The 15,959-nt window shown below is 40.8% G+C and overlaps 1 protein-coding gene across 1 annotated transcript in view; it reads right to left on the bottom strand.

Moving 5' to 3' along the window:
• Window positions 1–15,959, bottom strand: part of snx9b (sorting nexin 9b) — a 119,377-nt gene that overhangs the window by 63,974 nt on the left and 39,444 nt on the right. Inside the window, exons 5-7 of the mRNA XM_073051145.1 lie at window positions 11,625–11,805; window positions 7,908–8,055; window positions 7,391–7,475 (exon numbers count right to left, since the gene is read on the bottom strand). Of these exons, the coding sequence (XP_072907246.1) occupies window positions 7,391–7,475; window positions 7,908–8,055; window positions 11,625–11,805 (414 nt within the window). The remainder of the gene's footprint in view (window positions 1–7,390; window positions 7,476–7,907; window positions 8,056–11,624; window positions 11,806–15,959) is intronic.

The following is a 15,959-nucleotide window of genomic DNA, read 5'->3' as shown; positions in this document are numbered from 1 at the left end:
AATTGTACAGCTACAACAGAATGAAAGAGTTCAAAAATAGAATCCTGTTTGGTTAGAATTGAGGAACAGAAGATTTGCTGTTATGCTGTAGAAAACATGACGTAAGCCACCAAATGTGTGCAAGATGGAGCAAAAATTGCAGCAAATTTCAGAAGCATGAAACCAAAGGAACTTCAACATAGTAACAATACAGGCCCATAAAATAACAAATGACAGAAACTGTCAAAAATGGATACATGAGAACTTTATTGCTCAGCATGTTGCTAACCCAAAAAGGAAGACAGCCACATTTGATTTGATTTATACTGAGGAAAGAAAATTGTGCGGAAATATTTGTGAAGAAGTGAAAAACGTTATCATGAAGTTTAGTGATCAGGTAAAAACCTGCTCAGGTAATGGTGTACAGTCCAATCTTGTCCTAAAAGAATCAAAGGAGGAGATTATATTTAAATTTTATGAATCACTGGTGTAGATAATAGTGTCCATTAATGGGCATCATATCTTGCAAAGGATTTCAAGGCCTTAAGTAGGATACAGAAAAAAAATTAGGATGGAAGCAGGGGCAAGGGACTTTAGTGCAAAAAATGAAGGTTTAAGAAAAATTTGGTAGAAGTGTTCAACATTTTGTGAAGTTCTAATAAAGCTGTTTACCCAATATCAGTAACCAAGGAAGACCAGTTTAAAAATACTAGCGTAGAGGTATTAGAAATATACTGTTCTGTGGTCCAAGAATAGGACACTAATAGAAAACTTGGAAAACTCTTCCAGGAAGAGATATAGACTAGATGACATAAATAGTGCCTTGCCTTGTTAAATGATTTTATGAAGGTGCAAAATAAATTCAGATCGAGAAACTCACAATTAGCTGATGGTAAAATAAAATTAAAGAATCACCAAAATAGCTTTTTCAGGTAGCATTAAATATAGGCCTGTAAATAAAAATGCAAATGATAAAGTATCCAGCAAACCACCTCTCCAGAATAACTTAATTCAAATTGTGCTGAGAAGTAAAAGTCAGTGTGTGAATTACTTTAATGTGAAAAGGCCATTTTCATTGCATGCCACAAATCAAATGGTGGCAAGAGAGTGAGATTTTCATCTGACAACACGAGATTCATAATAACTGGAGACCACATTTTGTTGCACTGACACATGGACATACACAGCCACAGTGACTACAAAGTCTTCTCCACATCTTTTTCCTCAGCTTCACTCCCTTACACTCCTCCCCCCCCAACCAAGATTGATTCCCTCCCTTCGCCCTGCTTCCCGACCCTCTACCCCTCACTATCTTAATCATTCAGTCTGAGAATGTACCATCATACAGGTCATGCTCTTGCTCAGATACTTTTACAGTACTGCAAGACAGTTTCTATATGGTAACTCTCAAGCCATAAAAGCAGATTAGAACTCAGAAAGTAGCACTAGAGGATGCAAGCTCCAACAAGTGGTAGCACCCATTTTGCTGCCAGTATACTCTCACCTGGCATGTTTCAGAAAGCATGAGAAAATCATCTGACTTGATTTAATTTTTATATTACTGATAAGCTTGTTCTTAATAAGTGATTATTATGTTTATATCTAAGCCTACTTATTCAGAGTTGAGTTTCTGATTACTACCAGAGGTGGTTGAATTAAATCTGGATGACGATGGTTTGTATCAATTTTTCACTTGAACATATTTGTTTGTCCCCTTCCTATTACACACTCAATGATTAAAATCCCTCCCCTCTGATTAGCTTCTTCATTGGATTACATTTCTAACCACATGCAGAATGTTAGTGATGCAGATGTTATTTTGGCACTTGTAAAACATACTATGAAGATAACTACTTCTTTTTAAAAGTAAAAGGGAAGTGAGAGTTGACATCGGACACTGAAAATAGTGCTGGGGGACAAAGAAATGGCATATGAACTTAATGGGTATTTTGCATGAGTCTTCACTGTGGAGATACGAGCAGTGTGCCAGGGGTCAGTGAGTGCCATTACTGTTACAAAGGGAAAAAGTGCGAGGCAAACTCAAAGGTCTTAAGATGGATAAGTCATCTGAACCAGATGAATTACATCCCAGAGTCCTGAGAGAGGTTACTGAAGAGATAAAGGATGCATTGGTCATGTTCTTTCAAGAATCACTTGATTCTGGCATGCACCCAGAGGACTGGAAGATTGCAAATGTCACTCCATTGCTTAAGAAGGGAGGAAGGAAGGAAAAAGAAAGGGAATTATAGGTCAGTTAGCCTAACCTCAGTGGTTGAGAATGTGTTGGAATCTATTATTAAGGAAGTGATTTCGGGTACAAATTATAAGTCATAGTCAGCATGGTTTCTGTAAAGGGAAATCTTGCCTGACAAATCTTTTGAGAGCTCTTCAAGGAAATAACAAGCAGGACAGACAAAGAGGCAGTGGATGCCATTAGCTTGGATTTTCAGAAGGCATTTGATAAGGTGCCACACATGAGGCTGCTTAAGATGATAAAATTCTATGCCGCTACAGGAAAGATACTGGCAAGAATAGAGGAATGGCTGACAGGCAGAAGGCAGCAAGTGGGAATAAAGGGGGCCTTTTCTGGTTGGCTGCCAGTGACTAGCGGTGTTCCTCAGGGCTAAGCCGCTACTTTTAACATTGTTTATCAATGATTTAGATAATGGAATTGATAGCTTCATGGCAAAGTTTGTGGATGATATGCAGACAGGTGGAGGGGCAGGTAGTGCTGAGGAAGCAATGAAATTGCAGCAGAGCTTAGACAAATTGGAAGAACGGGCAAAAAATTGGCAGATGGAATATAGTGTTGAGAAATGTATGATAATGCATATTGGTAAAAGGAACAATAGTGTGGACGATTATCTAAATGGGGAAAGGGTTCAAATATCAGAGGTGCAGATGGACTTAGCAGTCCTCGTGCAATCCCTGAAAGTTAATTAACAGGTTGTATCTGTGGCAAAGGCGGCAAATGCAATTGCAACAGAGCTCCAGGAGCTAAATAGAAGTACAGAAGGGATAAGCGGTGCAGCCATTGTCAGGAGTAGGCCAGTGGCAAGAGCAGAAGCGACAGGCTTTGGTTCAAAAGAGACTTCAGCTTAAAAGAGGCGTTGGCTTTGTGTAAAGCCTCCATAAAGGTTTCCTTTTTGTCTTTTCTCCCTTCTATTACTGTACCATTTAAATGGTTGTGGTGTGCTCTTCGTGCTCGATGTTGGAGAACTTAGAGACCCAGAGTCTCCCAGGGAATTACAACTGCGTGCAGCTCCTTCAAGACCGTGTTAGGGATCTGGAGCAGCAACTGGATGACCTTTGTCTTGTACAGGAGAGAGAGGACATAAGCGATCAAAGTTACAGGGAGATAGTCTGAAGTTGCAGGAGGTGAGTAGCTCAGTGACTGTTAGAAGAAATGGAAATAGGCGGTTAGAGCAGAGCACCCCCGTGCCCAACCCCTTCAAAGTAGATTGCTTTGGATATTTTTGTGGGGGTTGACCTCCCAGGAGAACGCCATGGTGACCAGGTTACAGGCACTAACCAAAAGTGACGAGTTGCACCTGAACCTGAGGGCAGGTTTGTTAGAGCTGTTGGGGAGGGCTTAAACTAATTTGGCAAGGGGTTGGGAACCAGAGTGAAGGAACTCAGGATAGGACAGATGGTAAAAAAGTAAAGATAGCGTGCAGTCAGATTGTCAGGAAGGGCAGGCAGGTGATAGGACTTAGTTGCAGTCAACAAGCTGATCATCAAATCATTAGGGATGCAGAGTCAGAAAAGACAGTAAATACGGTACTCAAGGTGTTGTATCTAAATGCACGTAGTCTAAGAAATAAGGTGGATGATCTTGTTGCAATATTACAGATTGCCAGGTATGATGTTGTGGCCATCACTGAATCGTGGCTGAAGGATGGTTGTAATTGGGAGCTGAATGTCCAAGGTTACACGTTATATCAGAAGGACAGGAAGATAGGCAGAGAGGGTGGTGTGGCTCTACTGGTAAAGAATGGCATCAAATCAGTAGAAAGATGTGAAATAGGATTGGAAGATGTTGAATCCTTGTGGGTTGGGTTAAGAAACTGCAAGGGTAAAAGGACTTTGATGGCAGCTATATACAGTCCTCCCAACAGTGGCTGGGAGATGGACCACAGGTTGCAACAGGAAATAGAAAAGGCGAATCAAAAGGGCAATTTTATGGTAGTCAAGGGAGATCTTTACATGCAGGTCGATTGGGAAAATCAAGTTGTTAATGGATCTCAAGAGAGTGAGTTTGTTGAATGCCCAAGAGATAGCTTTTTAGAGCAGTTTGTCATTGAGCCTACTAGGAGATCATCTATACTGGATTGGGTGTTATGTAATGAACGGAGGCGATTAGGGAGCTTAAGGTAAAAGAACCTTTAGGAACTAGTGATCACAATATGGTTGAGTTCAACTTGAAATTTGATAGGGAGAAAGTAAAGTCTGATGTAGCAGTATTTCAGGGGAGTAAGGGAAATCACAGTGGTATGAGAGAGGAGTTGTCCAAAGTAAATTGGAAGGAGCTGCTGGCAGGGATGTCAGCAGAGCAGCAATGGTGTGCATTTCTGTGAAAAATGAGGAAGGTGCAGAACACGTGCATTTCAAAAATGAAGAAATACTCAAATGGTAAAATAGTACAACCATGGCTGACAAGGGAAGTCAAACCCATTGTAAAAGCGGAAAAAAGGACATACAACAAAGCAAACATTAGTGGGAAGATAGAGAATTGGGAAGTTTTTAAAACATACAGACAGCAGCTAAAAAAAATCATTAGAAGAGAAAACGTGAAATATGAAAGCAAGATAGCAAATAATATCAAAGTGGATGAGTGGATACAGGACCACTAGAAAATGAGGCAGGAGAAATAATAACAGGGGCCAAGGAGATGGCTGATGAACTAAATGAGTATTTTGCATCAGTCTTCACTGTGGATAACACTAGCAGTATGCCTGATGCTATAGTGTGTTAAGGAAGAGAAGTGAGAATTAGTTACTATTACAAGAGGGAACTTGCTCAAAAAGCTGAAAGACCCAAAGGTACACAACTCACTCAGACTAGGTGAACTGCATCCTAGGATTCTGAAAGAGGTAGCGTTAGAAATTGTGGTGGCATTAGAAAGGATCTTTCAGAAATCATTGGACTCTGGCATGGTGCCAGAGGACTGGAAAATTGCAAATGTCACTCCACTCTTTAAGAAAGAAGGAAGGCAGCAGAAACAATATTATAGACCAGTTAGCCTGACCTTAGTGGTTGGGAAGATGTTAACAGTCAATAGTTAAGAATAAGGTGATGGAGTACTTGGTGACACAGGACAAGATAGTACAAAGTCAGCACAGTTTCCTTCAGGAAATATCCTCCCTGACGAACTGGTTGGAATTCTCTGAGGTGATTACAAGTAGGATAGATAAAGGGGATGCAGTGGATCTTGTATATTTGGACTTTCAGAAGGCCTTTGACAAGGTGCCACTCATGAGGCTGCTTACCAAGTTGAGAGCCCATGGTATTATGGGAAAGTTACTAACATGGTTAGAGCATTGGTTGATTGGTAGGAGGCAGTAAGTGGGAGTAAAAGGATACTTTTCTGGTTGGTTGCCAGTGACTAGTGGTGTTCTGCAGGGGTCAGTGTTGGGACTACTTCTTTTTATGTTCTATATAAATGATTTAAGATGATGGAATAGACGGCTTTGTTGCCAAGTTTGCAGATGATACGAAGATTGGTGGAGGAGTATGTAGTGTTGAGGGAACGGGGAGGATGCAGAAAGACTTGGACAGATTATGAGAATGGGCAAGAAAGTGGCAAATGAAATACAATGTTGGAAAATGCATGGTCATGCATTTTGACAGTAGAAACAAATGTATGGACTGTTTTCTAAACAGAGAAAATCCAGGAATCTGAGACGCAAAGGGACTTGGGAATCCTTGTACAGAACACCCTGAAGGTTAACTTGCAGGTTGAGTCGGTGATGAGGAAGGCAAATGCCATGTTAACATTCATTTCAAGAGATCTCAAATACTAGAGTAAGGATGTGAGGCTTTATAAAGCACTGGTGAGGCCTCACATAGAGTATTGTGAACAGCTTTGGGCCCCTCATCTTAGAAAAGATGTACTAGTATTGGAGAGGGTCCAGAGGAGGTTCACAAGGATGATTCCAGGAATGAAAGGGTTATCATACTAGGAATGTTTGATGACTCTGGGTCTGTACTCAATGGAATTCAGAAGGATGAGAGGGGAATCTCATTGAAACCTTTCGAATGTTGAAAGGCCTTGACAGAGTAGATGTGGAAAGGATGTTTCCCATGGTGGGAGAGTCCAGGACAAGAGGGCACACCATCAGGATAGAGGGGCGCCCTTTCAAAACAGAGATGCCGAGAAATTTCTTTAGCCAAAGGATGGTGAATTTGTGGAATTTGTCGCCACATGCAGCTGTGGAGGCCAGATCACTGGGTGTATTCAAGGCAGAGATAGGTTCTTGATTGGACATGGCATCAAAGGTTACGAGGAGAAGGCCAGGAACTGGGGTTGAGGAGGACAGAAAAAAAGGATCAGCCATGTTTGAACGGTGTTTATTTCAGGGGGGAAAAGAACATAAAACAAGGAGTTAATGCTGAGCCTTTACAAGACACTACTCAGGCCACACTTTGAGTATTGTTGACAGTTTTGTGCCCCATATATCAGGAAGAGTGTGTTGTCATTGGCGAGAGTCCAGAAGAGGTTCAGAAGGATGATTCTGGGAATGAAGGGGTTAACACACAAGGAGCATTTGGCAGCTTTGGGCCTGTACTCACCGGAATTTAGAAGAATGCAGGGGAATCTCATTGAAACTTAATGAATGTTGGAAGGACTAGATAGGGTGGATGTGGAGAGGATGCTTCCTGTGGTGGGGGCATCTAGAACCAGAAGGCACAACCTCAATTTGATTGACGACCTTTTAGAACCGAGGCAAGGAGGATTTTTTTAGCCAGAGAGTGGTGAATCTGTGGAATGTTCCGCCACAGACTGTGGTGGGTATATTTAAGGCAGAAGTTGATAGTTTCCTAATTGGTCAAAGCATCAAAGGATATGGTGAGAAGGCAGGTGTATGGGGTTGAGTGGGATATGGGATCGGCCATGATGGAATGGCAGAGCAGACTCGATGGGCTGAATGGTCTACTTCTGCTCCTATGTCTAATGGACTTTTTTTCTTAGATATTGTGCTGCCTTAGCCATGATAAAAAAACTGGTTGAAGTATTTTTTCATTTCACAGGTTCTTCTTTCCCTACCTAGATACCAAGTCATGCATTTGTTTGCCTTAGTTCAAACTGAATTTACAGAAAAGTTTCTGTAATTACTTTAACTACATTCTTAACCAATAGTGAACTGCTTTAAGGAATAACTTTTCCTATCCAATTGCTGCTATAACTTACATGGACCATGATCTTCTCATCAGTTTTTAATGGTTGTTTTGAAAGTAGGTAGACTTCAGGCCCATGTTTGGAAAATGTTGGAAATCTACAAAAAACAAATTTGGATTATGCATCTATATTTTCCCCCAGATAATCATACTTAAAACTAACATGGCCTTTTGTTTATTTTTTTTTAATTAGTCAGATTTCAATATAAAGCAGCAATGAGACCAACCACCACATTTTAACTAGCAACACCAGCACAAGATTGAAATATCTAAAGAAAAGCAAGACCTTCCTTTAGCCTCCTTGCTAAATGCTTCTCTTTAAATCAAACACCATCTTATTATTCATATCTAAACACAGTCTCACACACAGAGCCAACACTATCGACCAAGGTCAAAAGATTAAACAGTCTTCTCATTTTAATTATTTTGGCACATTTTACTTGGGTAATTATTCATCTCATGAGAAAACCTCTTTCTCACTGCTTTAGTAACGAGCACACCAACATGTCCCTGTTACTAATTTACCTTACCTGTTGAGTGACATCTTCACTGAAGCATTACGAGGACTTCCACGAGCCAAAGCTGTCTCCGGTGACTCCGTTTCAGTCCGTGGAAAAATATTTGGAGATACCTTGGCCTCATCCCATTCCTCATCCCACTCATCATCATCCGCAACACCTAGAGGAGATAAAACAAACTTGAATTAAGAGGAGTCATGCATGCAGGGGCTTTCTACAAATGCAATTTCCAACTTCCAGCAGTTTTTTTCAGTTTGCATTGTCTCTTCTCATTCTTTCAGTTAAGGTCAAGTTAAAAAGAAAAGGCCAATTAGTCCACCTGCATCTCGGAGCAGTTCTGCAAATCATCTGCAGACAGCTGAGATTCTTCATGGCACTACATTTAGCTTTGTCAGTTGAAAGGTGTATACTTGAAATGTGCAACTCCAAAATTGGGACTCAAGACTTATTATAACATAGGCAAGGGGGAAGTACAATGACTATAAATTGAGGCCCCTTCATGTTCATCTGCAAAAATAGCTTAATTTCTACCTTTGAAACCTCTCCTTTTCCTTTTCAGGGTGGATGGGAGTCCTGCTGAAGATCCTGACCTGGAGATACACTCAGACTTCTGTTCCTTGCAGTGGTGAGACCCGCTCCAGGGGCTCACGGCCCTGTTGACGGGCTGATTCTAAGCCGGTGCCACCAAATGAAGAGCATGGAACATTCGATCAGCTGTCAGATGCTCTGTACTTGGCTAGGCTTGTTTTTTCTTTCTCTCTCCCTCTCTCTCTCTCTCATTCATTCCCATTGGTGGGCGAGAGATTATTGCCAATTCTCCAAGCGGAGAATTCAGAAAAAAAAGTGGTGCACCAGACTTTTACCACTGTGTATCAGCGAATTGTTTTGTTATGTCTCCTGTCTCACTGTGACAGAGGACACTTCTTTTTCCCTTTATTAGGGAGAGACAGAGAGAACCTGTGGCATGTCGAATAGTCAGGTGAATGATGGGTTTTTTTTGTACTGCGGATCATTGTCTTTCCCACTGTATGTTTGGTCGTTTAGAGGGTGCTGATGCCTTTAGATCGAAGTGGGTGGGGTGGGGGGGGTCATTGCTTTGCTGTTGCTTGTACATGGGAGGGCAAGTAAGGGGGGCTTTGGGGTTCTCACGTTTTAACTGTTACTCATTTTTTGGGGTACTCTTTTGTTTTCGTGGATGTCTGTGAAGAACAACAATTTCAGGATGTATATTGTACACATTTCTCTGATATTAAATGGAACTATTGCAATCTAACTGAATTACGAGTGGCATTTGATTCTTAAAACAATTTTGAGGGCAAAGAATATTGTTCCAAACATAAATTTACCCAGTATTCAAAACTAATCCTCAAGGATAGACTAGGAGTGATATCCTAACAATAATCCAGCACACCAAATTGCCCCACCTTGGTTTCCAACAGAATTATGATCATCACTAATCAATCACTGCTTTTCCATCCAACAAAGCAATCATGGCACTGAAAATATTGCTAAAATACAAACTTCAGATTGTAAGAATAAGGTTATTAAACAAAATATGGAAAGACATGTACATTTCACTGTATTGCATCACACTTTGAAAACGATAATGAAGACTTTTTGTTGTAAATATGAACAGATATTATACTAAAAACCTAAAAAATTATTTTCAGATAGCAAGGCATTCCGTCACAATTTTAACAATTTTCATAATTCCACAGGACACAAAAGCTTGGCATCTTGATTTTTACAAGGATATATCAAATTATTTATATACAAAAAAACATTATAATGATTTTTGTAGGTGTGATAGCAGTGAGAAAGACTTACAAATGAAAATATCAATCTTTAGTCAGGAAAGCAGAAAGGTTGGAAATGGAATTTAACCTGCAGAAGTGTGAAGCCATTACAAAACAACTCAGCCATCATCAATACTCTTCAGAGATTGTCTGTCTGGAATCAGTGGTTGCATAACCAGGACTTGGTGGTGGCCAAACAAAAGAAGGAAATGTGCCGAGAACTGCAAAGGAAGAGAAGTACAAAGCCACAGATTGCTGAAGTTGGTAGTGAAAGTAGGTTAGGGGGCTAAGGTCTATGAGACATTTTATATGATCGCCACCACACTGCAGAAAGGATGTATTGTCACTGGAGAAGACAACAAAGATTTCAGGAATGGTGCCAGGAGTTTAGAATTTTAACAGCACAGAGAGATTGCTGAGACTGGTGCTATTTGGAACAAATACAAAGGGAAAATTTGAATATGATATATAAAATTACGAACAGTGTAAATTGTGTAGATAAGGTCCAATAGCAGTAAGATCAATAAAAACGCTGCACAGATTGAAGTAGATGATATTGCCTTCACAAATCAAAGTATCAATACAGGAATGAGATGTTATGTTGAAGTTGTATAAGATGTTGGTGAGGCCTAATTTTTAAAATTTGCTTTTTGAACTTATTTAAATCTTATCTCCGTCCCACAACGTGGTAGAGTAAAAATCTTAGCATTATGACTCCATCACAATGTACAAACATGTGAATTTGTAAGTCTAATGGCTTGTAGAAAGAAGCTGTCCTGTAGCCTGTTGGTCCTGGCTTTAAAGTTGTGGTTCCATTTGATAGACGGAAGCAGCTGACATAATTTATGGTTGGGAGACTAATTTGGAGTATCGTGTGCAGTTTTGGTCAACTAGCTACAGGAAATTGTCAATAAGATTGAAAGAGTACAATGAAAATTTACAAGAATGCTGTCAGGACTTGAGACCCAAGTTATATGGAAAGGTCAAATAGGTTAGGACTTTATTCCCTAGAGCATAGGAGAATAAAGGGAGACTTGATAGGAATATACATATTTATGAGGGATATAGATATAAATGCAAGCAGGCTTTTTCTACTGTTAGGTGAGACTAAAATTAGACGACAGAGGTTAAAGGCGAAAGGTGAGATACTTAAGGAAAACACGAGTGGGAACTTCGTCACTCAGAAGGTGGTGAGAGTGTGTTAAGAGCTGCCAGCAGAAGTGGTGGATGCAGGTCCAATTTCAACATTTATTTAAAGTTTGGTTCAGTACTTGGATGGGAATGGTATAGAGAACTATGGTCAAGGTGGATGGGACTCAGCAGAATAATAGTTTGGAATGCACTAGATGGGCCAAACAGCCTGTTTCTGAGCTGTAGTGTTTTAAGGCTCTATAAAGGATATTAGAAGAAATGCAAAGGAAGTTTTTAATCTGGAAATCAAAGATGTGGGAACAATGGAAGTGGAGAGTGGTGGTGTGGTGAGGTGTGCAAACAGATCTGAACTCAGCCATGTTTGAAAATTTTCTTGATGTCCAAATGACAAGCTTTAACTTAAAGCGTTACAGACGAGTAGGCAGAACGTGGGTACAGATGAACAGATGGATAGCACTTCCTTTGCAGGTACTGAGACACTGAATAGAAGTCTCCAAAAGTAACAGAACTGTCATAAATTGCTAATTACCAGAAAACAGTTTCATAAATACACCAGCCTTCACTGTTTGAGGGAGTCATCTGAAAAGAACATACATTTTACCCCTTATTCATATATTTATTTCCACATCACTCTAGTACCACACCAGCTTTGTAGATCATTATTTGCAGAGAAGATTTGTAAGCTACTGAAGCTATATTCATTCTCAAACATAGACATTAAATAATATGGGTACAAGTCCCAAAAATTATTTCAAAAGTGATATGCATGACTAACACTGACCTGGACCCTGGTAAGCCTGCGGATGACCGTAGCCACCTGTACCGCCATTGCCACTGCTCTGTGCATTAGAACTCTCTGTATTTGTCGGCCAGGCATTTCCACTATTACGTGCATTATCTGTGTTCCAGTTTCCAGCTGAGCTTGTCTGCCAGTTAGACCACGGATCAGTGATGTTCTGTGCCTATCAAGTTAATATAAATTATTTAAAAGTTAATGACAAAGCAAAAAATGATTTGTCAACCATAATGCTTGGATTTTGCACCAACACCAAATGAGATTATTATAATTTTAACAACTGGACAGCACATTCTGCTATTGGTACACGTGTCCTAATTAGGTGGCAAGGTGGTGATACACCTCTTTCACAGGAGGTACAGGGGACTCCCTCTCTCCACTAACCTCCAGGTCACACTTGGGCAAGGTGTACCACCTATTTAGCCCCTGATCAGGGTCACATGAAGCCATGGGAGCAGGTGGTGGATGGTCGTATGAGCGGCTGGTGCACATCACAAGTCCTGGTTATGAAACCACTGATGCCAGACAGACAATTTCTGAAGAGTATTGATGATGGCTGGGGACACTGCAATGGCAAACCACATCAGAAGAAAAGTTTGCCATGAAGAGTAATGTCATGGAAAGACCATAATCGCCTATATTATATGGCACGGCAGATAACAAACTAAGCCCTAAGAAAACAACACAATTCAAGCAGCTGCTTTCTGGTTACCCTGCCTTTCCATGGAATTCAGTTCACATGTAATTCACAAAGAGCCTTCATGACATGCTTACATCAATACAAAGTTCAGATATTTATTCCATAAACAAATCAAAATAGTTAAGCCTTCCAGGCTTGATTTACTTCTGAAGAAATAAAACCACATGTTCTACTTTATTACTTCTCTTCAACTCTATTTTCTGAACTCCATTTTGATTTCTGTACATGATTTTACATTGAATCAAGAATTTTAACTTGCAATTCCTAGTTTTGTACCAGATGATTAGCAACACTGCAAAATGAAAGCCCATCTTTTGAAAGATCATCTTTCAGAGGATAAAAAGCAGTAAAGAGAAATAACAACAAAGTTTCTAATTTCTTAAATCCAAACTGGCACTGACGTGCATGTAATTTATTCCAGGAAGTTCAATATAGGAAGTAGCAAATCACAAATTTTAAATTACTGGAGTGGGGCCCACTTGTCTTTATTGCCTATCCTCAAATGCTTTATCCCTGACCAGGTCCTGATGAATCTCTACCATTGAGTCTGTGTGGGAAAGGAACACACACCTTACAGCTCAGCAGAAAACTGCAGGATATTGAACCAACAACTACAAATGGGTGCCATTATATTTCTATCTCAGGTTTGTTTGCAGTATCAATGAATATTGCCATTCACTGATATTATCATTACTAAGGTCTCTCTCATCAACCTCTGAGGGTTTGGGGTTTACCACAGATCATAAACTGGGTATCCAGTGATAGGTAAGCTCACAATCTCTTTCAACTTTTCCTTGAGGAAGCAGTTCATTACGTTCCTAACATGCTGAAACAAATGGAGTTCCAAGAATAATTAAACTTCTCCAAGGCATCTGACCTCCTTGCAGATGCTGTCTGATATGCTATTTCCAGAATATTGTTCCTTTTCCTTCCAGGAAATGCAGTTTGTTTGATTGTACAAGCAAAAATATTTTCTCCACTAGCAGATCCCTGTGTCTGCGGGGAGGTACAGATATAGGAAAAAGATACGTCTCCCACCAAATAATTCCAACTGTTAATTCCTATTTAAGAGCAAAATCAGGTTTATTTACTGATACGTTTTGTGAAATTTGTTGTTTCGCAGCAGCAGCAGCAATGTACAAGACATAAAAATAACTATGAAATACAAAACTTAACTAAATAGTGCAAAAGAAAAAGGGGGAATGGCAAGGTTGCATTCCTGGACCTTTCAGGAATCTGATGGCACAAGGGAAGAGCTGTTCCTGAAATGTTGAGTGTGAGCTTTCAGGATCCTGCCTGATGATAGCAATGATAAGAGGACATTACCTGGATGCTGACTTTTTGAGGCACCTCCTCCTGGTGGAGGGGGTTGTGCCCATGATGGAGTTGGCTGAGTCTGCAATCCTCTGCAGTTTCTTTCAATCTGGCATTGAAGCCTCCATACTAGGCTGTGATGCAATCAGTTGGAATGCTCTCCACTGAACACTACAGAAATTTGCTAGTCTTTGATGACAAACCAAACTCCTTATGAAATACAGTTGCTAGTTTGCCTTTTTCATGACTGCATCAATGTGCTGGTCCCAGGATAGATCCTGAGGTAGAAACATAGAAAACCTACAGCACAATACAGGCCCTTCTGCCCACGATGCTGTGCCGAACATGTACTTACTTAAGAAATTAACTAGGGTTACCCATAGCCCTCTATTTTTCTAAGGTCCATGTACCTATCCAGGAGTCTTTTAAAAGACCCTATTGTATCCGTCTCCACCATCATCATCGGCTGCCCATTCCACGCACTCAACACTCTCTGCGTAAAATACTTACTCCTGACACATCTTCTCTGTACGTACTTCCAAGCACCATAAAACTGTGCCCTCTTGTGTTAGCCATTTCAGCCCTGGGAAAAAGCCTCTGACTATCCACACAATCAATGCCTCTCATCATCTTATACATCTCCATCAGGTCACCTCTCATCCTCCGCCGCTCCAAGGAGAAAAGGTCGAGTTCACTCAACCTATTCTTATAAGGCATGCTCCCCAATCCAGGTAACATCCTTCTAAATCCCCTCTGCACTCTTTCCATAGTTTCCACATCCTTCCTGTAGTGAGGCAACCAGAACTGAGCTCAGTACTCCAAGTGGGGTCTGACCAGAGTCCTATATAGCTGTAACATCACCTCTCAGCTCTTAAACTCAATCCCATGATTGATGAAGGCCAATGCACTGTATGCCTTCTTAACCACAGTCAACCTGCGCAGCAGCTTTGAGTGTCCTATGGACTCGCACCCCAAGATCCCTCTGATTCTCCACACTGCCAAGAGTCTTATCATTAATACTACATTCTGCCATCATATTTGACCAACCAAAATGAACCACCTCACACTTATCTGGGTTGAACTCCATCTGCCACTTCTCAGCCCAGTTTTGCATCCTATTGATGTCCTGCTGCAAACTCTGACAGTCCTCCACACTATCCACAACATCCCCAACCTTTGTGTCATCAGGAAATTTACTAACCCATCTCTCCACTTCCTCATCCAGGTCATTTATAAAAATCACAAAGAGAAGGGATCCCAGAACAGATTCCCGAGGCACTCCACTGGTGACTGACCTCCATGCAGAATACGACTCCTCTACAACCACTCTTTGCCTTTTGTGGGCAAGCCAACTCTGGATGCACAAAACAAGATTCCCTTGGGTCCCATGCCTCCTTACTTTCTCAATAAGCCTTGAATGGGGTACCTTATCAAACGCCTTGCTGAAATCCGTATACACTACATCTACTGCTCTACTTTCATCTACGTGCTTAGTCACATCCTCAAAAAATTCAATCAGCCTAATAAGGCACGATCTGCCTTTGACAAAGTCATGCTGACTATTCCTAATCATATTATGCCTCTCCAAATGTTCATAAATCCTGCCTCAGGATCTTCTCCATCAACCTACCAACCACTGAAGTAAGACTCACTGGTCTATAATTTCCTTGGCTATCCCTACTCCCTTTCTTGTATAAGGGAACAACAACCCCAACCCTCCAATCCTCCGGAACCTCTCCCATCCTCATTAATGATGCAAGGATCATCGCCAGAGGCTCAGCAATCTCCTCCCTCGCTTCCCACAGTAGCCTGGGGTACATTTCATCTGATCCCGGCAACTTATCCAACTTGATGCTTCCCAAAAGCTCCAGCACATCTTCTTTCTTAATGTCTAAATGCTCAAGCTTTTCAATCTGCTGTAATTCATCCCTACAATTGCCAAGATCTTTTTCCGTAGCGAATACTGAAGCAAAGTACTCATTAAATACCTCAGCTATTTCGTCCGGTTCCATACACACTTATCCACTGTCACTGGTCCTTGATTGGTCCTATTCTCTCACGTCATATCCTCTTGCTCTTCACATACTTGTAGAATGCCTTCGGGTTTTCTTTAATCCTGCTCGCCAAGGCCTTCTCACGACCCCTCCTGGCTCTTCTAATTTCATTCTTGAGCTCCTTCCTGCTAGCCTTGTAATGTTCTAGATCTCTGTCATTACTTAGTTTTTTGAACCTGTACTAAGCTTTTCTTTTCTTCTTGACTTGATTTTCACAGCTTTTGTACACCACGATTCCTGTACCATACCATC

Source organism: Hemitrygon akajei, chromosome 7 (genome assembly GCF_048418815.1).
Source record: "Hemitrygon akajei chromosome 7, sHemAka1.3, whole genome shotgun sequence".
NCBI classification, from domain to species: Eukaryota; Metazoa; Chordata; class Chondrichthyes; order Myliobatiformes; family Dasyatidae; genus Hemitrygon; species Hemitrygon akajei.
This window is presented reverse-complemented; position numbering and strand designations above follow the sequence as displayed.